Source organism: Carassius gibelio, chromosome B24 (assembly GCF_023724105.1).
Source record: "Carassius gibelio isolate Cgi1373 ecotype wild population from Czech Republic chromosome B24, carGib1.2-hapl.c, whole genome shotgun sequence".
Lineage (NCBI taxonomy): Eukaryota > Metazoa > Chordata > Actinopteri > Cypriniformes > Cyprinidae > Carassius > Carassius gibelio.
In genome coordinates, this window is record NC_068419.1 from 14804122 (window position 1) to 14830392 (window position 26271).

The window sequence follows — 26271 nt, forward strand, 5'->3', positions numbered from 1 at the left end:
AATATAATAACAAGAAGATAAAGATAAGTCAAAACAAAAGCATAAATGCAATATATTAAAAAAGTAAACGGAAATTATTTCATAGAAATTGTGTTTTATTCAAGCATCTGCTTGAAATAGCTAAAAGGTCTTCAATGTCGATATAAAATACAGGTAAAATTGGATTAACATTGCATTGTTTCAAGGTTATGAATTTGTGAATGGAGAGGTGCAGCTTTATTCTTTTCTCTCCTGTTTTACAGATCCTCAGACTGCTCCTAATGAGGTGGATGGTGTGAACCTGGAGGAGATTCGAGAATTCGCCAAAGCGTTTAAAATTCGCCGGCTGTCTCTGGGTCTGACTCAAACTCAGGTGGGCCAGGCTCTCAGTGCAACTGAAGGCCCAGCCTACAGCCAGTCTGCCATCTGCAGGTATGGAGTTTTAAACATATATTATATTATATTATATTATATTATATTATATTATATTATATTATATTATATTATATTATATTATATTATATTATATTATATTATATTATAAAATGAAGAAAAAAACAATTATGAAGTAAAAATATATGTGTGTGTGTTTGTGTGTGTGTGTGTGTGTTTTGTATAAACCATAAATGAATCAATATCATAATCAACTGATAGGTAGATCAATAGTAGTCCACTTTGCACGTTAATGTCACCCAGGTTTACATACAAGTAGTACCCTATTTACATTTAACTACAAATAATTAAGATGTTAAACAGAGGTGTTAACTGATGTGCAATTTATGTCAGAACTATCTGTTTTAGTCCCTTCTGTGCCTGTATCCACTCATCTTTGCACTGTCTGTATGAAAAGATTCAGTTACTAATGTAAAATGCATCAGCTGTGGTATTACAAGAAGCACTTAAACCACTTAATTTCTAAGGTCCATTGCCATGTATTTACATGGCATTTAGCTGAAAGGAACTTGACAGAGCTTGACTTTTAATAAACATGGTTTCCCACAGGGGACCGGCAAAAACGGATTTGGACATAAACTGGGAGATTTTGTAGCATTAGTAAATCAAATATTTAACGTCATCATTATGGTGAAAATTCAGTTTTTCACTGAGGGGACTATAGTAGTTCCTGTATACATCTGGAGAACATTTGCACCAAAAAGAGGACAAATGTGTTGACAGATTACAGTCAGGTTTCTGCACTGGAAATAAATAAGGATAGGAATACGAAACGTCTTGGGGCCCTATCTTGCACCCAGCGCAATTGACTTTGTACACCGACGCATGTGTCATTCCTATTTTGCACCCGCGCAAAGCGCGCTTTTCCCTCCACAGAAGCACGTCGCTAAACTAGTGAATGAACTTGCACTCCCTGGGCGGATCAGCGCAAAAAAAGAGGCGTGTTCCGGCGCAAACAATCCCTGGTGCTATTTTGCTGTTCCATTAAGCAATTGCGCCACTGACCAGAAAAAACCTAGTCTAAAGTCAGTGGCGCGTTGCGCGCTGTTCATTATGCTATTTTAAGGGCGCATGCTTGAACTTAATGTATATAGCGTGCACAACGCGCATACACTTTGCTCATATAATCTACACAGATTTTTATTAAGATTCATAAATTGTTACACTAAAAAAATATTAACACATGAGATGACGGAAATCATTGTGGTGTGCCACGAAGATGTGAAAAAATAGGCATAAATCTTGCTAACAAATTATTCAGGCTAATTGTAGTAATTAAGGATCAGACCTGTTTGCCCAATAGTGGCAATACATATATGTATATAAGGACATCTGACAAATTGGTTTGTCCGTCAAGAACCAGGAAAAAAAATCGATGAAACAGTTGTGGCTATTTCCTCCCACGCCTGTTTAACCGACGCTATTTTGGGTGGGTTTCTCCGATCCCCATACAACACAACTTCTCTGTCTTTCACTGCTCTTACAAGAACATCAGTCTCCTCGGCTGTGAACCGCTCCTGGCGTGCGCCTGGTAAATACGCCATAATAATAGCAATCCATAATGGAACTTGCGCACCTGCTTTTAAAGGGAATGTTGGATGACGCTCTGATTGATTTATTTCACGTTACGCCCAAACCACACCTATGAATAATGAAGCTACTTCAGACCAACCCATTTTAGATTTGCGCCGGGCGCAAGAGCCATTTATCCCGCCGGGAAAATAGCAACAGCGCCGAGACCCGCCCACAAACTTACTTGCGCTTCGCGCTTTGACACTTGCGTTTCAGATCGTTTAAATAGGGCCCTTGGTTATGCATGTAATCCTTGTCCCGGAAGGAGGGAACAGAAATGTTATGTCAGCAGTGACTGATGAATTGATCTCACTAGAGAGTCCAATCACCTTCGAGTGTTAACAAAACAAGCCAATAAGTGTTGGTGTGCGAGCTTTGTGTTGCACACCCCGCCCCGCATCGCCTGTATATAAGGAGTGCACATGCAGTAATTTTTTTTGCTGAAGAGCCAAGACGGTGCGCCTTGGCCATACAACGGTGGTACAGCAACTGTGGCGACAGGACGTTATGTCTCAGTTCACTCCTTCAGGGAATGAGGGTTACATACGGAACCGAGACATTCTCTTTCAGTTAGTCACGTTCGACTTTAAGTCAGCAGTGCCTTACAAATTGGGATCCCTATGAAAGCAGCACTATTATGACCCCCACCAGTGCCCTGCGAAAGCCGACAAGTCCCCCCACACCAGTTGGGGCAGAAGATAGGACAGGACAGAGGTGTCTGCCACTGCTGTTCCATACAGTTGAATAATGGATAACACTGAGAAAGTGTACCCAAGCAGGGAAACCATATGGAAGCCACATCCTGTGTATAGATTGTATCATGTAGCAATTACACAAATGGACTGGGCATAGGGCAGTGCACCATATGAAAAGTTTCTGAGGTAGACTTAGCCCGCCTGGGGTGAGATCCCTACACAGCAGAAACCTCTGCTAGGGAAAGACACAGGCCTACCATGAGGGAAGTAGTACCATGGAAAATGCACATGTGGGATTGCCCAAAGGGGGAATCACTACACATGGCCACCTAGCCCAGCACAAGGGCTGACCTTGGGCATACACACGAGTTCTGGACCTGGTGTCTGGTGTTCCGCCACACCTGAACTTCAACAGGGTTCATCAAAAGGGGAACTGAACTGACAAGCACCCATCAGGTCCATAGAGGGGAATGCCGCAGCAAGCGTTATCGACACCTAGCAGGTCCAGTGTTACTGACCATCTGTACATGAGAGGACACAAGCTCTACACAGAGATTATAGAACTTCGCAAACGTGTTGGGTGTTGCCCAACACGTACAGATGTCTGCTGTCAAGGCACCCCGCGCCAATGTCCAAGAAGATGCCATACCTCTCTTAGAGGCACTGATTCTTTATATTGTGCTCTGATTTTTAGGGGGCACAGTAAACATCAGGCCTGGTATGCTAAGACTATAGCCTCCACTTTCCAGTGGGCAAGTCTTTGTTTGGAGACAGACTTTTTGGAAACAGGCATCTACGGTGGTCTTCCCACCAGGAAGAACACCAATCAAGGGACAGGTTCCACAAGTGCGTAAGCGTGTCTTGTAGAGAGCACTCTAGCTGAAGTGATGGTGTTTACTACCGCTGGGGGTAGACCACCTAGAATCTCTGCGTCCCATCCAGAGACCATACGTGGAGATTCAACAGGTCTGGGCACGGGTGCCAGAGAGTGCCCCCTCTCTGAGAAAGAAGATGTGGAGTGCCTGTTGCATGGAGCATCAGTTCTGGGAGCCAAGTTCTATTAGGCCATTATGGCACAACTAAGAGGACCTGCTCCTCGTCCTCCCTAACCTTGCACAATGTTTTTGCCAGAAGGCTCACTAAGGAAAAGGCATACTTGTGAAGGCCCTGAGGCCAGCTGTGTGCTAGTCCATCCACTGAGATGGAACCTGCGGAGGGCTTGGTTAATAACGCACAGGTCCAGGATTGGTCGTAACCCACCACTTTTCTTTGGTACAATGAAGTAGGTGCTGTAAAACCCCGTCTTCATATCAGCTGGAAAGACAGGTCCTATCATGTCCTTTGCCATCATGCCATTTGCAAGACAGGAGCATCCTTGTTCGGCACAGAGGTGAACCAAATGTATCTGAAATTGGGAGGACACTGAAATAATTGAATAGAGTCTGATGGTTCTTCTGAGCCAGAGTGCTAGCCATTACCCCAGATACAAACAAGAGGGACTAAGGTTACCATCAATGTACCTACAGTGGGGCAGCGAGGTGAAGGGCAGGGACCTAACCGGGAAGGCAAAGCATCCTGGAGTGGGGTCTGAGTGAGTGGTGCAATGCTTACCTGATTCCATGGTTGTGCATGGGGCACGTGAGAAGACAAAGCATCCTTGAACTGGGCCCTGCTGCCTGCTGGCATAAGGAAAGGGGGACAGGAGCATTCAGGCTGTGTTTTGCACACTGCCATACCTGCCCTCTTGATACCCGGAGAAACATGAAAATGCTATTTTGTTGAATGTTTGGGTACCAAACACTGAAAAAAAACAGAAAGGGAACAAAATATTCTCCACCCAGCCATTCTCTGGGGGAAGGAGTGGTGCGGTCATCACCATCTGAAGAGCAGGATCCAGAGTCTCTGTGTTTCTTGTCTCAGGGACGCCGCTTGCTCTGGCACTTTATGGTCCTGGCAGGGGCGGAGACGGGCTGCATCGCTATCCTGCTGTCAGCTCCATGCTGAGGCCGAACTGGAGTCGCGGTGGAGGCAGCGGGAGGGCCCCCTGTGTGACGAGTGGGCGGTGGAGCTGCAGTTAGCGACGAGGTGCCTCCACCTGATTCTGCGCGGCAAAAAACTCTCCACCACATCACTGACAAATCCAGCCTGGGAGATCAGGGAGTCCAGGAAGTGGTGATTGTCGGACTCCTTCATATCTGCCAGGTTCAGCCAAAGGTGGCATTCCTGGACCACCAAGGTGGACATCATCCAACCCAGGGACCGCAGCAAGACTTTCGTCACCAGCAGGGCGAGGTCCTTCTCAGTGCTTAGCTCCTGCATCAATTCCAGGTCAGAACTTCCCTTAACGCCACCTTCCCTGACTGGGGAAACACAGAGCCTAGATCTGCAGTGCATTGATGCAGTCCGCTGAGATGCACTCAGCAGAGAAGGCCTTTTTTTGATCCTCAAATTGCCCTGGCCACACGCTGAAGTAGTCCTCTGCTGCTATGAGGAACTAGAACAGGGCATAGCAAGGGGGCTCCCTCAACATCGCGACCGCAGTTTGACAAGCAATGGCACACCGTCCAAACACCACAAGCAGCACTGGACCAGCACCCCCGCTGAAGAGCTGTAACTCCAACACTGCAAAATGCTGTCTTGCAGACACTCTTGCTTGGTTGAACACAGAAGCTGAAAGGCTTGGCTCTGACGTGAAAAGCTGAACGTGTGACTGCAAAGGATCTCCTTATGTACCCGAGTTGCGTGGCAGGGTGCAAAACGCAAAGCTTGCACGGTAACACTTTTTGGCTTGTTTTGTTTTTTAGACTCTCTAAAGTCTTAACCTCTGACGTGACTGACTGAAAGGGAACTAATTTCTCATAAATAATAATAATAATAAATAAGAATTTTAGGTGTTTATTATTATTTATTTATTTTCTTGTTGATCTTGAGGATCAATAATATGTAATGGTAATGGTAATTAAGGTTTATAGTTCAGAGTTTCCTGTATCCTTTTAACTTTAATACAGAGGGATTGTAAAAGGCTTATGGTTCATCTGATGAGACACTTGTGTTTATCTGACATTCTTTTAAAAATTTTATTATATCAGCAACGAACGAACGATAAAATCTGAAATTGCTCGGTGGAGGGAGAGTGAGGGAATTCCTTATGAAGCTTCAAACTAGTGCAGAAAGTCTTAAAAATCCTGCATGAAATATTTAGCCACATGCATTATTTAGGTATTTATAGCATACATTAAAAGCCATTAGTTTCCAAAATAAACAGGTGATGTGATGTTTTTCTCTATATGCATCCTTTCATCTCGTCAGAAGGGAAGGGGGGAGTTTTTTTTTCATTATTTGTTCATTTATATGACATTGGACATGACAGTGTGCAGAGTGTTTTTGGCTTTAAAGGCAGACTTCACATGCTTTAGTTTAGTTAACATCAGCAGAGACAAGAGGGGAAAGAGGTGAACACGTTTTCGCTTGTGAGTGTCTGAGCTCTTGGGGCTCTTGTAGTCTTTGCTCAGTCAAACTCGGCCTGACAGATGTCTCTATCTTGTCCGATCTCATAGTTCACAGCGGAAAAAAGCTTTATTGGTTCGTCTGAACAATCACAAAGGTGCATCGTCAAACTGATCAGAGACAGGGGTCATTATTAAAGCCTGGAGAATCCAGATGCTTTATGACTGATGTGAAGCATTTGACATCACTGCAATGAAATAAAAAAAATAGACTTTTGACATACTCAATTTATTGAGAATAAGGATATAGTAAATACTGTAGATAAATATTCAAATCTTATTATTAATATTATCGTCTGTTTAAATCTGTTAAATACACCATACTCAGTGCGTCAAATTAAAATTTCCTCCTTTTACACGGAGTGGTTCACAGCCGTCCTTGGCACAGGCCCTCTTTTGCATGCACCGTTGCACATGGATGCTCATAAGATGTCATATCATCACATAATTGCGAGATGGGAATCGCTTTTCCACTTTTAAGCCATGTGGATTTACAACATTAATCCACACCGAAACACTGGATTCACATCAATGATTCATGTCTCAGGCTGCAAAGCTGCCATCTATAATTTGCACGACAAATTGGGCAGAAGAGCTGCTTAACATGACTGTATATATATTTAATCACACCTACTTTTCCTGCTGCAGTTTGCTCACTTCATTTCTGTTTTAAGGCTGCCCTCTTTATTCATCTAAAAAAAAAAAAAACTGTTCCGATCAGACCTTTAAAATTTTGTCTCAAACATCCTTGACGTATAGTAGATGTCATTAACTGCAGTACCTTAATGTATGATTTTAGTCGAAAAAAGTTGAAAAAAAAAAATTATATATATATTATATATACAGTATATATATATATATATATATATATATGTATATATATATATATATGTAAAGAGAGAGAGAGAGAGAGAGAGAGAGATAGATAGATAGATAGATAGATAGATAGATAGATAGATAGATAGATAGATAGTTAAATAATAAGACACACACACACACACACAGATATATATATATATATATATAAGAATTTTAAGAATGCATTCCATTGGTTAAAAAGACATAATAATAATTGTTTCTAATGTTACAAAATATTAATATTTTAAATACAAATATTGACCAGCACAATTGTTTTAAACATTAAACATATAATAGCATGATTTGTAAAGGATCACACTAAATTAGGGGTGTAACGGTTCACAAAATTCACGGTTCGGTTCGATACGATACACTGATGTCACGGTTCGGTTCGGTTCGGTTCGATACGTTTTAGATACAGCAAAATGTAAAAACATCTCAACTTTTCAGAATGCCGCAAGCGCACCGCGGGTCATGTGACAAGAACCAACCAATCAGCTTCATCCTTTCCCGTAACAAGGTTGAGAGCTCAGCCAAGATGAAGGAACAGCTGATCATAGTTGTATATGGATTGCAATTTTGAAATAAATTTAGTAGCAGAGCTACTGCAAGCGATTTTTAGAGCTGCAAATCCATTTATCCTTCGCTGAAATTTCCGCGTCTCATGGAGAGAGCACGTCATTGTTGCTTAGCAAAGACAGACGCCTCATGAGCGCTTCTGCCCGAGCGCTTTGGAAAGGAGGAGAAAGACGTGCTTAGCGTTTTCCACGCGTTTTTAGGAGCGATATGTGAACGGCCCCTAAGGCGCTCGCTCACTCAGCACGCGCTGAAGGCTCGTTGCAAAATGTCTAATGCATTTAACAGACCAGAAATATAAGATCCTAAAATAACCAACAGGTCTGGTGTTTGGGTTGGATTCCCTGTAAGCTATAGTGTCTAAATGCTGCAGGGATAGTTTGCTGCGTGCATGTTTCTCCTTTTTTTCGTCTTTTCCCAGATAGTACTGACGCATATATCCCAGATATTCCCGCTGGTGTTTTTTTTTTTTTTTTTTTTTTTTTTGTATTCCCGCTGGTGTACCCTGTCATGTTGCAGATGCGACATACCGTTGTTTTTTTATCCACCACTCTCTTGCCATCACCATTATAGCTTAAAGGGAATCCAAAGTGCACCCAAACACCAGACCTGTTGGTTATTGGAGGATCTTCTCATTTCTAGTCTGTTAAACGCATTGGCTATTTTGCAACGAGCCTTCAGCGTGTACTGAGTGAGCGAGCGCCTGCTGAGTAGCCTAACATAAACATATAAGATGGTGTTTTTTTCTTCTTCGGGAGTGTCAGGGGCGTTGCCTGTTACGTTGTTTGGGTTATTGGGCTACCTTGTTGAACGCATATCATTATATTTCTATCTCTCTCTTTTTTTTTTTTTTTTCCAAATATAATTAATTACTCCAACGAACCGTTCGGTATACATAATGCGTACCGCGTACCGAACCGAAAGCGTCGTACCGAACGGTTCAATACGAATACGCGTATCGTTACACCCCTACACTAAATACTGGAGTAATAAAAAACTTTTCCATTACAGGAATAAATTAAATGTTAAAATATCTGCAAATAGAAAACCGTTCCTTTAAACTGTTAATAATATTTCAAATTTCACTGTATTTTTGATCAAATAAATTAATCCTTGATGCATATGAGGGACTTTTTCAAAGTTTATACCAATGTCACATTTATTACTAACTAATTATTGAACAATAACAATTATCCCTGCTCTTTCCTCCTTTTCGGAAAATAAATGACTAAATAAATAATAACAGTAAAATAAAAGAATAATAATATTGTTACTGCTACATCTCTACCCAGTTTTATATGACTGTGATAAGGCTTTGATTTTTGTTGATTTCCTGTTCCACATGCATTAGCATTATTATACGTCCTGCTCGCGCTCTCCAACCAGAAGCTGAAATTTTTCACTTGTTTCTAGTATTATTGCAGTGAACGATCTAAAATTAAGAAATGGAATAAAACATGACTTAATAAATAAGTTGGCATATGCCTGGACTCCGGTATTGTTTCCTGCTCGGTTGGATTGAACAGTGTGCTGTCACTTATCTCTGTGCTGAAAAACGTCTTTGCGTTTGAGGACATGGGAGAGCAAGGGCCTTTGCCCCCGCTTCAGGCGTCTTTTCAAATGCCAGTTAAGATTCCATCAAAGGCCTCCTCACAGGAGCCTGTCCAGGAGTTCAGGACCAAGAGAGACTATGTGTTGTTTCAGAGAGCAGTAGTTCACCTCTCTCTCCTCTCTCAGCTGGGCTTTTCTCTGTCTGCCTGACAGATTTCCATGTGCTGGATAGGAGCGCAGGTCAGGAAACTCACTGAAACATCTCTCCATTAAAGGCTGTACAGACACACTTTGGAAATCTCCCCATTCAGTGGAGTCATTGGAGACAAAAGCTCTTTTTATGGATGCTCTGTAACTATACACTCTGTGGCTGGTTATACAGGCTTTAGATCAGATCGGTGCTTCTCAAGGGGTTTTGATTTTGAGTTTACTTTGACATCAAGTAGAGAGAGACCATTTTTTATTTAAAAAAAATAATAATTTAACCATGGCTCAACAATATATTAAATACCTAGAGCCAGTTTAATAAACAGGGCAAATTAGCACGAGCGCGCAATTCCAAAACGGTGCCGATGGGCATGGAAATTTCTGCGTGTGATTTACTAACAAGTGCAAATTAAAGAAAGCAGACACAACATCTTATTTTCCATAATGACCAAATACCACAGCACAAATTAGCGCAAGGATATTTTCAGATTCAGATAGAGTGTTCTTCTGGAATTCCAAAATAAATTAATAGAAAATCCTCTCTCTTCTACCAGGAGCTATCTGTTCTCTGCATTGCCTCCTCCTAGCAATAACAAATGCTTTGATGTGCAAAATAGTTTAAGACATGCACCATAAATAATGGCTTAAATAGCAGTAATTTGAAGAGTGCAACATTAGTAAACCGAGTTGCGTAATTCATTTTAATACTCTTTAATACAATAAATTTTGTGTCTGAAAGGGAAACTTCGACAAATGCATATTCAATAAGGTCTGGTGCAAAAAAAAATCTATAAAAAACTCTGTCTATGCCTTTTTCAGCACTAATTCTCCACTGCACATCTTGAGTAAATCCTGACAGTACTATTTTAACACCAAAAAACAGTAAATCTGGCCCAAAGTCTGAAAATAGAATTATATATATTTGTTTGTTAATATAATATAAAATGAGTAATTCTAAGTTATAATATAAATGTAAAATAATTTATTTTATATTCATGAAATAACTCATAATTATAGATGTAATGCTTAATTATAATAAAAAAAAATAAAATGAATATAATATGAATCATTATTAGTGATTTTGTATACATATATCCACCTCCTTTCTTAAAATTTTGATTTGGTTCGGTTGGTTTATTTTGTTCTTTGCTTTTAAAATGGCCTTCTCACTATTCAAAACAATTCCCATAATTCAGTGAAAACCCAAATAAAAGGCCACATAGCATACTAACTAGTGTTCCTTTACCAGGAATACATAAGCAATAGGTTTTTTTTTTTTTTTTAACAGAAAGAAAAGTTTCTTCAGCATTAGCAAAGACCTAAATATTACACTGATTTCCCTCCCTGGAGACCCCATAAACTTGCAGACATATTCAAAAGTGAAGGTGAAAATGTATTAGCATTAAACATTAAATGAACATCAGGGTGGCTTGAGGAAGACGGAAAAGTCGGAGAAGTGTATTCAAATGTGTGTGCGTTTGAGTGAATAATTTAAGCCATTTGTGAATTAATAATGCTTTCAAAGTTTCATTGCATGCTTGTGTTATTATGTATTAAAAATTTCTCAGAGAAGATAGAATTCCTAATCGTATGTGATGCCATCTGTGGATCTAATTGTACAGAAGAGCTAGACAAGACAAATGCAAGGCCATTAAATGAAATCATTCTTTATGATATCAGTCAGGTGCTTGTTTGTTTTTGGACCGGCCCATGGAAGAGTCCTCTTGGTTCAATGCATCATGGGTACAGAGAGTCAATCAAAGCAACACATTAAGGAACATGCTGTACTGGAATGTACAAACTAGCTTTGTGGGCTTAGATTAAATCATTTCCCAGCTGAAGCCATGCTGTAGAGGCCATGAAACACTCTGTCCCATTGGCGGCCTGAACCAAGAGACCCCTTCTTCTGGGCAACTGGGTCAGACAGGAAACCCCTCACTCGGTCTGGGCACTTAAGTAAGCTTGTTCTCTCTCAATTCTCCCCCAGACACACCATCCTGAGAAGCCACTTTTTCCTACCACAGGAAGCCCAAGAGAACACTATAGCTAGCAGTCTGACAGGCAAACTGAACCCTGGCCTTTTATATCCTGCCAGGTTCGAGAAGTTGGACATCACCCCAAAAAGCGCCCAGAAGATTAAACCCGTGCTGGAGCGCTGGATGGCCGAGGCGGAAGCCCGCCATCGCTCCGGTATGCAGAACCTGACCGAGTTTATCGGCAGCGAGCCCTCCAAAAAGCGCAAACGCCGGACCTCTTTCACGCCGCAGGCCCTGGAAATCCTCAACAGCCACTTCGAGAAGAATACTCACCCCTCCGGTCAGGAGATGACAGAAATCGCTGAGAAACTGAACTATGATCGCGAGGTGGTGCGCGTTTGGTTCTGCAATAAGAGGCAAGCGTTGAAAAACACTATAAAGAGGCTTAAACAGCCCGAGCTCGGGCCAGTCGCACCGATGGACGCTATGGTTGATAATATGGAGGAACACCCTTAGCTTGATATGAGTCCCACGAGGTGAACATGCACCGATGACGAAACTTCTGATGTTGTGGACTTAAAGACCTGGACGATTGCTATCCGATGCACCATCGACTGGATGAACTGTCAACAAAGGCAAAAATAAATATTTGTCAGTGTTATCATCACAAAAGCAAAAACCAAAAAAAGTTTAGAAAAAAGAGAGTTCAAGTACTGACTCATAAGCAGACTGTGAGGAATAAAGAACAAGGGTCTTGTTTAAATCAAGGATGGTGAAGGAACTACTTACCAAAGTTTGTTGCATCTGATACCTGAGGTTTTTTAATTGTAAATGTGTTTTACATTTTTACATTTTTACTGGCAAAAAAAAAAAAAAAAAAAGATTCATGTGATGGGTGTATATGGGTGTGACATTTGATCTTTGTCTTATTTTATCACTTGGGTTTTTATGTAAATATTTCTGATAAATTGTCACCAAATTGAAATCACATGTTCCAAAAACAAAAAACAACAACAACAAAAAATCTTTGAGAAGTTTATTTCAAAATTGTCACATTTCTGCTGTCTGTAAGGCCATCGTCAAATGTGTCATCTCACTCTGTTCATTAACATTAAGGCATCCGTCATGAAAGAGTGCACTTGGGAGGAATATTTCGCAAAGAGATTCTCAGTGAACATGCCACAGATATCCACATTCGTTGCAGCTGTGATTAAAGCTATTTAATGGTGTTGCCAAAGCCTCCTAGCCAAAGAACAAGGACATTGTATGTCATACCTTGGCCTGAACCATTTTATCATTTTCATGTGATCGGATGATTTTATTTTTAAAAGCTAAGGGTTACGGTTTTATTTTACTCGTCATGCTTGACAAAAAAATACATACATGTATATACTTATAAAGATTTCAAGTAAATGAGATGAATTACTTTAAAAAAATCACTTGGGTTATGCAAGTTATCTTTTGTCTATGTGTCTTTTTGATTTTTGGTGCTTATGGTTTTTTTGGTGCAGAAGCTTAATTGTGTCAGTCAGACTTTCTCAGATGGAAATGACTGGAAATACTCACCTTGGATGAAACATTTGACTGAATATACACCTTAATATAAATTAAAATAAAGAATCAGTGTCCCAAATACTGCACCATCCTACAAACCTTCAGCCCATCTTACAGTTAGATTAATGAGAGTAATGTAATGAGTTGTTTTTAGTCTCTTTTTCCTTATGCTTTTTTATTGTATAGTTATTATACTGTATAACAAGCATTTCAACTAAAAAAATAAAAGCAGTGGTCAACTGGTAACTAAGAAAGTATGATGTTCATTTTAACGCTGATGTTAAAATAGCCTAACAGTTCAACGACAGCAAATGTTTAAAGTATTTTGTTGTGGATATGATTATTCAGCGATATCTCGCAACCAGTTTGTAGGCATTTAACGCAGTGACTAATTCGTACAAATTTGTACTCATATGATTTTGGCACGCTTAGAGGTAGGACATTCATACAAATTCATACGAATTACCCACCTCGTAAAATACGTATGAATGGCCATGAGATCAGATTGGAAAATTCACTTCATACTTAAACAGAGAGCAAAAATAGTCAGTTTACAAATAAATTAAATGTTTTGAAAAGAAAATCTTCTGAGGTATTTATGCAAATGTAATTCAACGCAATGGGGATAAGTTACAGAAAAACTGTCTTGCTTCTGACATCTACGTAACGGATATCTTGATTCGCGTAAAAAAAAAAAAAAAAAAGATGTCCGATTGCATTGACTCAGCTCATATCGTATTAGATGAAATTCCCCCATCCTGTTCATTTTCATGAATTCAGAAGCATGGCATTTGTGTGTGGCTGCAGAGACAGGACGTTTTAAGGTATACAGGCTTATGAAATAAAGCTGTAACCAAAAATTCAAACCAAGAGACGAGAATCTTAGTTCTGCCTTTGCTCATGTTTTCAATGCTGGACCAAAGCTCAATAGTTTTATGCACATTGTACAGAGAAATGGCTAAATGTCGCTGACAATCTTGAAATATGTAACTGATTGAAGAAAACTGATTAAATGGAGTATATCATTCAAATTACCTCAGCACTGTCCTGCTAAGTAGTGAGCAATGTCATAAGATGCTACCTTTCTGCAAAGGTTCACAGCAAAACTTGTGTATATGTTTGTAAGTAGTTGCACCTGCTTTTCTTTACGATGTGCTTTCCAGGGTCACGTGTATAGAACAGACATTGTTACATGACTTTCCTCTATTTTATTGTTTCGATTCTGCATTGTTGTTTGTTTATCTCCTTTCACTATGTAAGATACATTTTTTTGAGTTTAATTGCCTGGAATTGCCCCGTATAAATGGGGAACAAAGAAAACTTTGCGGTTCAACTCAATTGTTTTTGAAAGATGATGGAAACCTTTGGAGATTTATTGAGGTACACACACTCGTATACATACATGCTTACACACACACACACACACACACACTCAAAGTCGAGTTTGAAATGTTGTTATTACTCTCAAGACCTCGAAACCAAAGCTGTTTAACCTGCTAAGGATGCTTTAAATTTTATAGACTGAAAACTGTATGTATTATATAGAGCAATATCTGTCCGGTCAGTTAAGCTGCACTTTGTGTATTTCTTAACAGCTTCAAGTCTGTCACATTAATTTGTACCATATAAAAAAAATTAATAATAAACAGTTGTTTGACATGAACCACAATGGCTGCATTTCTTACTATAGAATGTTAAACATAGCATTTTAATTCACATAAGTTTTTTTTTTTTTTTAGTCCAGATCAAAGTATACCATATTTAAAGATTAAAAAAATCATGCCAATAAAGTGAATACTTCATTCACATCTTGTTGTAATCACTCAAAGACAATCTGTAATGTTATAGTTGGATCTTTGCACTATTATATATTTCTGTGGCAACAGTATTAATGCTAAAATTAATCTGTAATTTGAGTAAAATAAATAGAAAAAACTGCAATACATCAAAAAACAGCCGGTATGCAAATGCCTCATAAATAAACTTATTGTTGATTTATCAGGACATTGAACTGTATCGCATGTATTTAAACAAGATTTTCCATCCATATTAAAAAATTTATAATTATTTTTCATCTTAGGTTTGTGTGTGTGTGTGTGTGTGTGTGTGTGTGTGTGTGTGTGTGTGTGTGTGTGTGCGTGCATGCATGCATGCGTGTGTTGGTGTGTGTGTGTGTGTGTGTGTGATTGTTTGTCGTTCATGTGTAGTTCTGAATTTCAAAGAATTTCTTGATTTTTTTTATTTTTATTAAAAATGGGTTAATGCAGTAATAACAAGGTAATAACTACTATATTTTTTTCCATTCATTGACTCGTTAAGTTGCTGATCACATACAATAAGGTTTAAGTTGAAAAATATTTTATTTTCAAATATTTAAAAGTTAGGACTTTTATAAAACACAGATTATTTGGGTCCAAATGAATTGGAATGCAAAAAAAAATGCATTTTGAAGGTTACAAGGAATAATTGATGCAGGTCAGTTATTGGAATTCAATGAATTATTGGAATTCAATGGACACTTCTCTCTCACACAAATGTATTGTAAATACAGAAATGCATTGCCATTTTACATATTGCATTGTCATTTTGCATATTACATCCCAAATTGAATATTGCTACCCATATGCTTCCATATCTCTCAGTTCTATCATCACTAAAAATGAGCATTCGAGTTCATCCTGCCTGTTCTTTATCAACCAGTATTATTTTCAGAGATCTTCACCCCAACGCCACTTAAGTCATGCAGAGCTCTAGTGCAGGTTTTTCAACTTCATCATTTAAGCTAGAAAAAGGTTATATAACAACTATAAAACAACAAAGGCTTAAGCTATATGATGTCTATGATGATGATGATGATGATTATGATGGTGGTGGTGAATAATAGCTATGTAGCGATAGTAAAACTTTAAATTACTTGCAGATATTTCAAATGATGCCCCATAAACTGTTGTCTCATACAGTAGCAGAGTAGTGGAGTCACAAGAGCGAACATTCATTCTGCAAAACAATCCCGTTTAGACTTCTAAAGAAACATTGTCCAGCTATTCTAGCCATGTTAAACCCACTTTATTTCCCAGTTATTCGTCTCTTCCTCTGAACAATAGCCGTCTTTCATTCTGTCCTCTGTAATGTGCCGTCCTCCCATGTAATCGCTGATATAAAGTGAAGAGTCACACAGAAATGCTTTTCTCCTTATAGCTGAACAGGATTTCAATGCTGAATTCACACTTGAAGCAAACCCGACGGCCCACAGGCTTCCAGGGTCAGCAGCCATTCATTTAGATTTCCATAGGGTCAATAGACAAGAATCTATGCCAGGGTTATTTCGCATAAATATTTCATTTCTTTGCGGCAACAGATAACAATAATGAGCCGTCTCTAAGAGAGAAAGCACATTCTCTGCTGAAAGGCTTTTGAAAGTAAACTCTGAAGTTTGTGACGGCTTCTCTTTGTGATGGTCCGTGAAGCCTTTGAAAGCATGACTGGCTGGCAAATTGAAGAGCGGTAAATAAATAAATATTAATCATAAAGAAGCACACACAACATAAATTATTAACATTAGGCTGAGAACCGATGTTGAAGATGTTTGTGCTGTCCTTTCTTGTTTCAAAAGTAGCAGATGTATTTCTCAGTCGTAGGCTAAAAGTTGTGCTATTTGATATTCTTTTGTTTCGTCTTCCATTTCATCATATTTTCCATTAGCTCGGTAATGAACGTGCAGAGATGTGCTATTTTTGCAACCATTGTCTTCGGCGTTCGGGCTGAAGCTTTTCAAAAACTTTGCCAAGTGGGAAGAAACGGAAAGAGTACAACAGCTCCATTTTTGAAGCAATTACAGGGGATGTTTTTTTCTTTCTTTCTGACAAATAAGCCAAAGTTGCTTTTGGATACACGTGACTTGGGCAATAAGAAGGAAAGGTACAGTACAATGTAGTTACGAAGGTCTAAAACCATTAGGTTATATTTTGCAGTTCTAATGTTATTTTTAAATTGGAAACAGCATATCAAATTGAAAAATTAACGTGAATTTTAGAATGTCTTACAATTTCTATGTACTGTAAGCATCTTGTAAATTAAATAAAACGGTTATTTATTAGTTGTAATAACATTTCTACATTTGTTCAATCTACTACCGGTTTAATGGTGTGTTAAGGGGTAAACACACCATTAAAAAAGTTTTTTGAAATCATACAAATTCATATGAAATCTTCAACTTGCACCCTAGTTCTTATGTTTTCCAGCTGGTGCAGTCCCATCTACCTTCAAATGACAAAATGTCATCTCAATGGGAATTAATGTTCACAGAATTTTCCCCTGATGATGTCATGTTAGGTTCAGGTTTGCTTCATTTTAATACACATTGATGATTTTTGTTGAACCCTGGGATGCATTTCCTTCGTTGGCCACTTGAAAGTTATTTGCTTTGACCCATGTTATTTCTCAACCTGAACATGTGCATGTCATGTTTCTAGTCACATTCAATTTAATTATTTAGATCTTCACCCTAATCGAAAGAAAGGAAATCCTGTCTAATGCAATACAGATACACAAACAACTGTATATTCCAAACATTTTCTAAAACAAACCTGTGACAGTGAGCTGTATTTTCTAGGATAATTTCTAAGAACTTAATCACAAGATGAGTTAGGCAAATGCATCAATGCTTGTTTTCATTCTGCTTTCTTAATGTTTTCTGATCCGTTATGAAAAGCAGAAGCGCGTCATGGTTGTGGACCAACTTCTCTTAAAAGCAGAAGTCGTCTCGATAATGCAGCGTATCTCGATCGATTTGTTTAGGCCAGAGAAAGCAATAATTATCCTCACGCTAGACTTCACGCTGCTTTTCAGAAGCAGAATTCTCTCATATACGCTGCTTGCTTCAATGGAACACGTTTCTGCTCAACTTCCAAGTGTCAGAAATTGCCCTGAGAGAGAAAGAGAGAAGGAAGACAAGAGAGGAGAAAACATTATGAAATGTCAGCAGCTCAAATGGATTACTGTTCAATATCAGTCAAGACACTCGGAGAAAGGAAAGTGAGGGAGAATATTCGGTTGTGGGTGAATGTGCGTGTGTTTGCGCGATGCCGATGCTTTTAAATTGTTCTCTTTGTTTTTCCATCAGCGGCGAGGTGCTCTCTTGGCTTATCTCCTCAGCAGTGGACGTGTGGCGGGACAATGTTCTAGGAAAATGAACTGTCGCCGTATCCCTCAAACGCGTCTACCTCGTACACTCCGAGGCGCATACACAAATATATAAGCCACTCAGGCATCTCTGCTGTTTGTGCACACCTTGTTGCCTCCGGAGGGGCAATTACCGATGCTCACAGCCTGTCTGAGGTGTCAGTGGATGGGCTCCCATCCCAATCCTCTCCCTCCGTCCATCTCTCCTCTCCATTATCAGCAGGGTAAATAATGCCCCTGCCTCTGATGCTGATGGAGATGTGACTGGGACAACAGATCCAATTGCCCTCCGCTCCATTTATCTTTAGCAGCTAAAGCGGCGTTTTAGCGTTCGGTAAGTAGAACTTTGAGGTGAGTCGAACAACAAACCTCTGGCTCTGGGATGCAATGCAGAATAGTGCATAACTACTATGGTAAATAAAATATAATATAATATAATATAATATAATATAATATAATATAATATAATATAATATAATATAATATAATATAATATAATATAATATAATAACTACTATGGTTAATATAATATAATATAATATAATATAATATAATATAATATAATATAATATAATATAATATAATATAATATAATATAATATAATATAATAAAATATAATATAACTGCTACCTAAATGTAATGTAATATAATATAATATAATATAATATAATATAATATAATATAATATAATATAATATAATATAATATAATATAAAAATAAATCTTTATATTTAGACATGTATATTCATATAATTATTTATTTATATTCAGGTACTTTATATCATATGAATAAATAGTATATATAAGACCTTTATTTTGGATGAGATTAAACGTGATTAATAATTTGACAGCACTAATATAATATAATATAATATAATATAATATAATATAATATAATATAATATAATATAATATAATATAATATAATATAATATAATATAATATAATATAATATAATTTGTATAAACAGCTGCTAAAACTCACAAAAATGTGCCCTAATGTGCCGATTTCCTTAAATGATTGTCCACTACACAAATAAGTAAATGGATGAATGGATGTATGTAATAATGAATGAATTAATTAATTAATTAATTGCTAAATTGAAAAAAAAAATGTCATAGGGTCAAATACAATGCTCCTGGTTGACCACTGCCTGTTTCTATACGTGTAACCACAGCTCAACACAAAGACCACAATTTCCATTACTTCAGTTCATGAAAGTTATAGTCATATTTATTTCCATATTTTGACACATGTCAAAAAAAATAAAAGAAAATAAAAAAGAAAGAGTGCAGGAGTTTGGTTTAATATATCAGTTGTTGATTGGATCAAGGCAGATCTGAGATCTCTCTCGCAGACCTCTATTGTCTTAAGTGCTATTTTATTTAAACACTACTTTAAGTAAATTTCTCATGCGTCTCTGTTTCCAAAATATATATGCAAATAATGCATATTTAATAGTTTTTCAGAGACTTTTCGATGGCAACTCATCTTTTTCTTTTCTATGAGAAACAATAAGAGCTGGAAGAGACAGGTTTAGGGTAGAGGCTTCTGGTCCACTCATTAGTGGTCAGCTGCTCCCTGAACATTCAGACTCTCCTGTCCCCTCTCCTCCTCTCCTGGCCCTGATGAAACCCTTTTCACCCACTCAGGGAAAGAAAATGGCTGCAGGAGGAGGAGAAAATCTTAGAGGTGCATTGCACAAAGAGTCCTGGATGTCAACAGGCCCATAATGATACCTGATAGCCCCTGGAAAACACTCCTCTCTCTTTCCCCGTTTTCTTCTTTTAATTTGCCTCTTTTTCTTTTCCTATAGAGCCCTTCTCGGCTCTACATGCCTCGGACGCGATGCACTTGAAAGCATAATTAGAGGTAAAACAGTGTCTGGATCTCCCATCATCCTTCTGCGTGGCTATCGCAAGGTCCTTTGTTTTTAAACCTCTCTCCTCAAAAATCTCCTTTCCTCCCTGACTTTTTGAAAAGCTGCTCTAAAGGAGGTGGGGGGAGTGAGAGGGTGAAAAGTGGGAGCAAGAGAGAAAGAGAAAACGCAAGAGAGTTCCCTCTGCGAGTCGCCAAGGTGCTCTCTAGTCCATTGTGCAGTGTGCTGTCAGGTTAAATTAGGGAGTACAGGCTCTGTGAGTGTAAAAAAATCAATACTTGATGGAAGATTGCTCCCCGGAAAATCTGTTTTGATTCCAGGATTAATTCTTGACCAAAGGCTCCGCTGAAATGACATGCCATTAGGGCCGAAAATGAACACATTCGGCAGTGGAAATTGGATGGAAATGTGTCAGGTGATTGCCCCGGCTGCTTGTTTTGCTCTCCTGGAGAGCGAGGGAGGAAGAGAGAGCGCGTGAGGGGGAAAGCGCAGCACTGGAGGAAGGTGTGGCGGCAAAAAGCCTCGGATCCGCAGGCCCCTCGGAATCCATTTTCAGGCCTCAGCCGTGGCCCTCCGGAGTATTCTCTGGGCCATTGTTGTCCGGCTCCTGCAAATGCACTCTGTGCAAGGTGAAATGCATTTGTCCACTGGCAGCGTCTCTCCTGTGTGTTCCCACAAAGCGCAAGATGAAGAATAGCCCATCTTAAAATAAAGCAGGGACCTCTTTTCTTTGTCTCTGCGGTGCGGACGAAAGAAAGGGAAAATGCAATATTGATGAGAGTAATGTGTTTGTCATCGCTTGTAGCGTATCCCCTGCACCTGAGTACAAGAAACGAAAACACAAGACGCTGCTTGCTAAGATAACATGCTTTAAAAGCATTATAAAGTGCTGGAACTAGAGTTCAACTGAAAGAAATCAATAGAAAATTAGTTGATTGTTATTTGTTTTGTTTTTTTTTTTGTCCTAAAAGTCTACTGCAAGCTTAAAGTCAAAAAATTATTATTTATTGAAATTTATTTAGAAAAAAAATGTGTGTTTACAAATGTTTTAAAATGTTTACTATTTTCAATTCTGTTGTACTTGTAACTACGGTAATTACTGTAGCTTAATAATTGCAACTTACATAAAATATGCCAATGTCATACTTATTACACTTTTACAAGAGTGAGTTCACTTTCAGTACTTTTTTATGTATATTTTATTTATTCATTTATAAATGATTTATACATATACATTTATAAGTGTTTATTTTACATTCTTAATTACTGTACTTAAATGCATTCAAATCAACCTACATGCTAATTCAATTATTTCACCTTATGCTTACAAATGAGTACACATTTATTTCTGAAAGTCTTAGCTACTGTTAAATACATATGTATTTATTGATTTAGAAGTTATTTGTATATTTGTACAGTTCTGAAATATAAAAATATTAATTATTTCGTTCAACAAATATTTGTACTGTTATATATCTTTAAATCATTCACTGTATGTTAATAGATGGATGCTTTCAAATAAACCTGCAATATAATAATTTCATAATTATTTCACCTTAGGTTTTTTTCCTGAAATGGGAGTAGGTTTTTTTCAGTTGTGAAAGTCTACTGTAAGCTGAAACTTGCTTAGCTGTTTAACTTTTCTACTGAATCTAAGCAGCGAAATCACTGCATGGTGGTTTTTCAATTAAATTTCACCATGGATTCCTGAGGGTTCCTAGCACCTGTGATGAATTTGGATTTTCCACACTGATATCAGCACTGAACAAAGTGCTAACGGTGAGGAAAAGAACCTTAAATGGATACATTTCTACCCACTGGGCAAGTAGAGGATGATTCTCTTCTCATGAAACTCTCACCTGCTGTGCCACTTCACTGACTGAACCATCACACCAGCTTGTAAAAATACGGCCCATAATGAGATATAATTTATAACCAGGATCAAGCACTATTCAACGTCATGCAAGGCACCTTTGAGGATGACAAATGACTCGCGCAGAGTTCATTTTAAAAGATGCATACCCGAAAATTATTCCTTTCCCAAAATAACAGTAAAGATAAATGAGGTGTTTTAATTAGCATAATTATAAAGGTCACAGTTCTGCGGAGGAGGATTCATCCTCTTCACGTTACAATACTACTCTATTTAGCACGTGTAACATAATACTTTGAATTAGACTAGCCAAATTAATTAGACTGCTCATTTAACATAGCACTTTTTGAGAAATAAAGTCATGTTTCTTAAGTGATGTTGACACTTTAATTAATGTATTGATCTTATAAGGCTTTCGGTAATCTAAAAATGATTCCATCTTTGACTCTGTCTAATTGTCCCAGAATACCGGGGGAAACAATCACTGTCAGCTCCTTTGATTTCCAGTGAAGTGTTTACTCTAAATATCATTACTGGCTATTGACAGTAGCTCGGGTCGTTTGAACTCGCATTCTCATCTTCAATAAGATTCCATATACAGGACAATTCCGTTATTGGACTATTTGTATCGAGCTAATATGTCTGCAAAACAATATTCGTGTCCTTGAGCAATTACATTACACTAATAAGTATGTCTTTACAGTCGATTCACTACACACCGACTGTACCTCGCAGAACGATGAACTCTGTTGAAACCAGACACAGTTTAATGTGAATCTAGCGGCATCTAGCGGTCATATACCACACTACACACACTTGCACTAGTTTTTATTCCATTTTAATAATAGGCTAATATTAACATTCATATTTGATTTGGAAATTATTATTTAAATTGCTTATTTACACCATTGTTTATTATTATTATTATTATTTTTTTTATTTTATTTTTTTACCTTGCAATATTTCATTGATTCTCTTCTGGCAACTCATATATAACACTAATTTAAATTGAATTTGTATTAAAAACAATTTCTTTTCATTTCAATATACTTAACTATATTAAAGCACAGGTTCGTCTTCACTGGGTACTATGTTAATATCCACACTGAATCATTAGTAAATCTAATTAAGCAAGTACATTTTTAATTATTTATTGATTTTTATTATTATTATGCTTTAAACGACAGACACAAAACAATACAACTCACATGATAAAGAGGAACGAAGGATATAGAAAATAAAATAAAATAAAAAATATATAGACATGCAGGACCTTTGCATTACTCAAAAACTTTAAAGATTGAGTTTGAGTGCCTTTCTATTAGTACTATGTTGAATAGTACTTTTTTAAATATAAAACACAGTGAAACAGGGTTTTTGTTGTTAGAAAATGTACACTTATAGTGAAACTTAACTAATTAAATAAAAATAAAAATAGATAAAGTATTCGTTATTCACATTAACAGAGAAACAGAGCAATTACATCAATATAATGAGTTCAACAGGATAACATTTTTGAATTTCTTTGAAAGAGATTTCTTTTATTTTGTTTGTAACAAAAAAAAAAAAAAAAAACTTGTGAGGTAGGCTAATAATAAAAAAACGAGAAAAAAGAGAACGACTTTTAGACTGTGAAAAAAACAATTTGACCCATATTGTATCAGTTAGATTGACTATTGGCATGTCAACCAATATAACATTTCTAAATAGGCAAACTCTACCAGTCCAGAATTAATCGCAGAGAAAGCAAGAGGACATCACTTTTGATTCGTGACATCGCAGGTTAAATAAACTCCTGCGCTGCACACGCAGACCAGCAGGTGGCGATAAAATGTGTAAATACGCCCAGAAGCGACCAAAAGAAGAAAAGCTCTTCTGATGACGTCAGTCACATGACCACGTGGATGTGATATGGTTTATGGATCCTGTCAAAGGCCCAAACAAGCATATTGCACTCATCAAATACATTTTCACGTTGAGTTCACACTCAGTGAGATTACCTTTCGCGATTCATAGCTTGGCAACATCATGTCGTGGGTGAAATTAGTGGCGTCTAGCGAGGATGTGTTCGACGAGGATGTGGATGATATAAGTCTGCAGAACAAAGAATGGAAATACAACATGGAAAAACGCGCAAAGGTACGTGACTAGTCGTTTATTAATATTGAACTTAAACATGCTTCTACTGAAATACTTTGGTATCGTTTTTATCCAGTCTAAATCAGTGATCGTTCGTGCATCGTGAGTTTTTTCCACACGATTTCACGTTCACTGTTGACGTGCAAAAGAAAAAGCAGGGTGTTTAAGTTAGCTAGTGAAAGTAGCGCAGTCTAGAGACGACTGCCGTGTGGTTTTCTGTCAGGATGGTTTCAGAGATGGCAGTGATGCAGGGAAAGAAGCGTCTCTACAAACTGGTTTCAACATGGGCTACACGGAAGGAGCCGCTAAAATGACAGTCTTCGGTCAACTTAAAGGAATCATGAGGTAAGCAGCTGCATTGGTCTTGTCTGTCATCATTTTAGGGTATTTTTTACTATAAATCCGCGCAAAAAAACTTGCAACAGTGAGAATAAATAATATTTATCTAGTTAACTACACTATATAGGTATTTCGTATGGATAATATAATATAATCATTATGCTTTACAAGTAAAAAGTTCACGTGACGCTCTAAAATACATTACTAGTGTACACAGAATGTTCCACTGATGGTTTCTATGTAATGTATGGTTTCTATTTGCTATTGTTAGGGAATACCTGGCGTTCTAGGATTGTTCTGTGAAGTTTTTATTTTTTTTTATTATTTTTCTTATAAACAATAACAAACATTCTCAGAACGTTCTGGTAATAAAAAGTACAACAACGTCAAAATAAATGGCATTTGTTTTAAACAAACAAACAACAATCATTAACAATTATTTTGAATTCGTATTGCTTGTCACGCAGCGCTGTTATCGCTAACTGTATTGAAATGCTAAAACTAATATTAAAAAAATGAAGCTGAATAGAAATATTTGCAAAATGATAAAAATGACATAAGCAAAACTACTAAAACCTAGGATTAAATTGAAAGCATACAAATGAAAGATAAAGCAAATGTTAATAAGTACTATAATAATAACACTTGTCAAGTTTAGACCAGGGTTATTATTAACTAAAATTACTAGAAATGTACTTGTTAATCAAAATAAAATAATGTAATATTAATATTTTATATTACTTAACATATTAAATTAACTAAAATGAAAACTGAAGTATAAATGTAAGAAAATGACACTACTTTGCACTTGTGTAAGGAGACCTGTCAATCATGCTAAATTGACTTGTATGAAAAAAGGACCATGCAGTTTAAATCAAATCTAAAAATGTCCCTTTTTGTGCCACTATGCCTGCTCATATCCTACAGCTATTGTGTCCTTTCTTTTTGACCATTGTCACATTTTCTTCTCCTTCCACAGTGCTGTTCGATGCTGGTGTCAGGTTCAGCTGCCCGGAAGCCCGGCTTTAGCATCAGTTACTGATCTGCTACAGAGATTGGAGACGCATGAGGATGAACTGGTGGAGGACATGAGGAAAGCCCAGCAGGGGCCTCCACCTAGCATGACTGAGATGGTGGATGAAATGGAGGACCTAAATGTCGAGCAAAGGAACCGAGGAGGAGCGAATAATGACTGCTGTGGAAAAGTTGGAGGCGCGAGTGAAGATTCACCAAGAACTCTTTGCCAGCATTCTTTCTCTACTGGAGAGAGTCTGAGACATCTGCTGAAGTGCTGCTTGGACGTAGTAACAGAACTGGGGCTCCCTGAAGAAATAAAACTTCACATTCAGCAGCTCATAGACACTTGAAGTGGAACCACTGCAGCAGAGTATCTGAATAACATCCTGTGTGGGCAGGAAACAACAAGCAAATTCCTGGAAAGAAAATAGCCTGTGCATTATTTGACTCAGATTGATTTGTGTATTTAAGGAGATTGTTTTTTTTAATCATTCAATTGCTGTGATTTCAATTGAACTGCAGTTTTGCTGGATTGTACTGCAACACTGTACTTTTTAATACCCTTTTATATTATAAATGATCTGATGTAAAGTTTCAAAATGAAAATGAATTCTTTCCAGTCAACCTCCATCCATTTATTTGTTTTTATTTAAAAAAAATTTCACACATTTACCATTGTACCATTTACCACCAAATAAAAGCTATATATTTAATCAAGTTATGTAATTACTTACCTGACGTCAAGTTGAGTCATTTTAGACAAATACAATATATTTTATTAAGCATATATGAGTAGTAGCTTTAGCTTGACACAATTTGGAGGTCACAAAGCTGCCCTGATGGAAAAAGTGTGCATAATTATTAAATGCGCACATACTTGTACTGAATGTGCACTTTTAGTAGTGTACTTCAAAT

General features: G+C 37.7%; 2 protein-coding genes across 2 annotated transcripts in view; both read left to right on the forward strand.

Moving 5' to 3' along the window:
* Positions 1 to 14590, forward strand: part of pou6f2 (POU class 6 homeobox 2) — a 93180-nt gene extending 78590 nt beyond the window's left edge. The window contains exons 8-9 of the mRNA XM_052596695.1: positions 243 to 411; positions 11385 to 14590. Of these exons, the coding sequence (XP_052452655.1) occupies positions 243 to 411; positions 11385 to 11889 (674 nt within the window). The 3' untranslated portion in view covers positions 11890 to 14590. The remainder of the gene's footprint in view (positions 1 to 242; positions 412 to 11384) is intronic.
* Positions 14591 to 23730: 9140 nt separating this feature from the next.
* On the forward strand, positions 23731 to 26073 carry otulina (OTU deubiquitinase with linear linkage specificity a). The gene is made up of 3 exons (XM_052596726.1): positions 23731 to 24000; positions 24224 to 24345; positions 25319 to 26073. Exons 1-3 carry the CDS (start codon positions 23890 to 23892, stop codon positions 25704 to 25706), a joined length of 621 nt encoding a protein of 206 aa, XP_052452686.1. The 5' UTR covers positions 23731 to 23889; the 3' UTR covers positions 25707 to 26073.
* Positions 26074 to 26271: the final 198 nt, after the last annotated feature.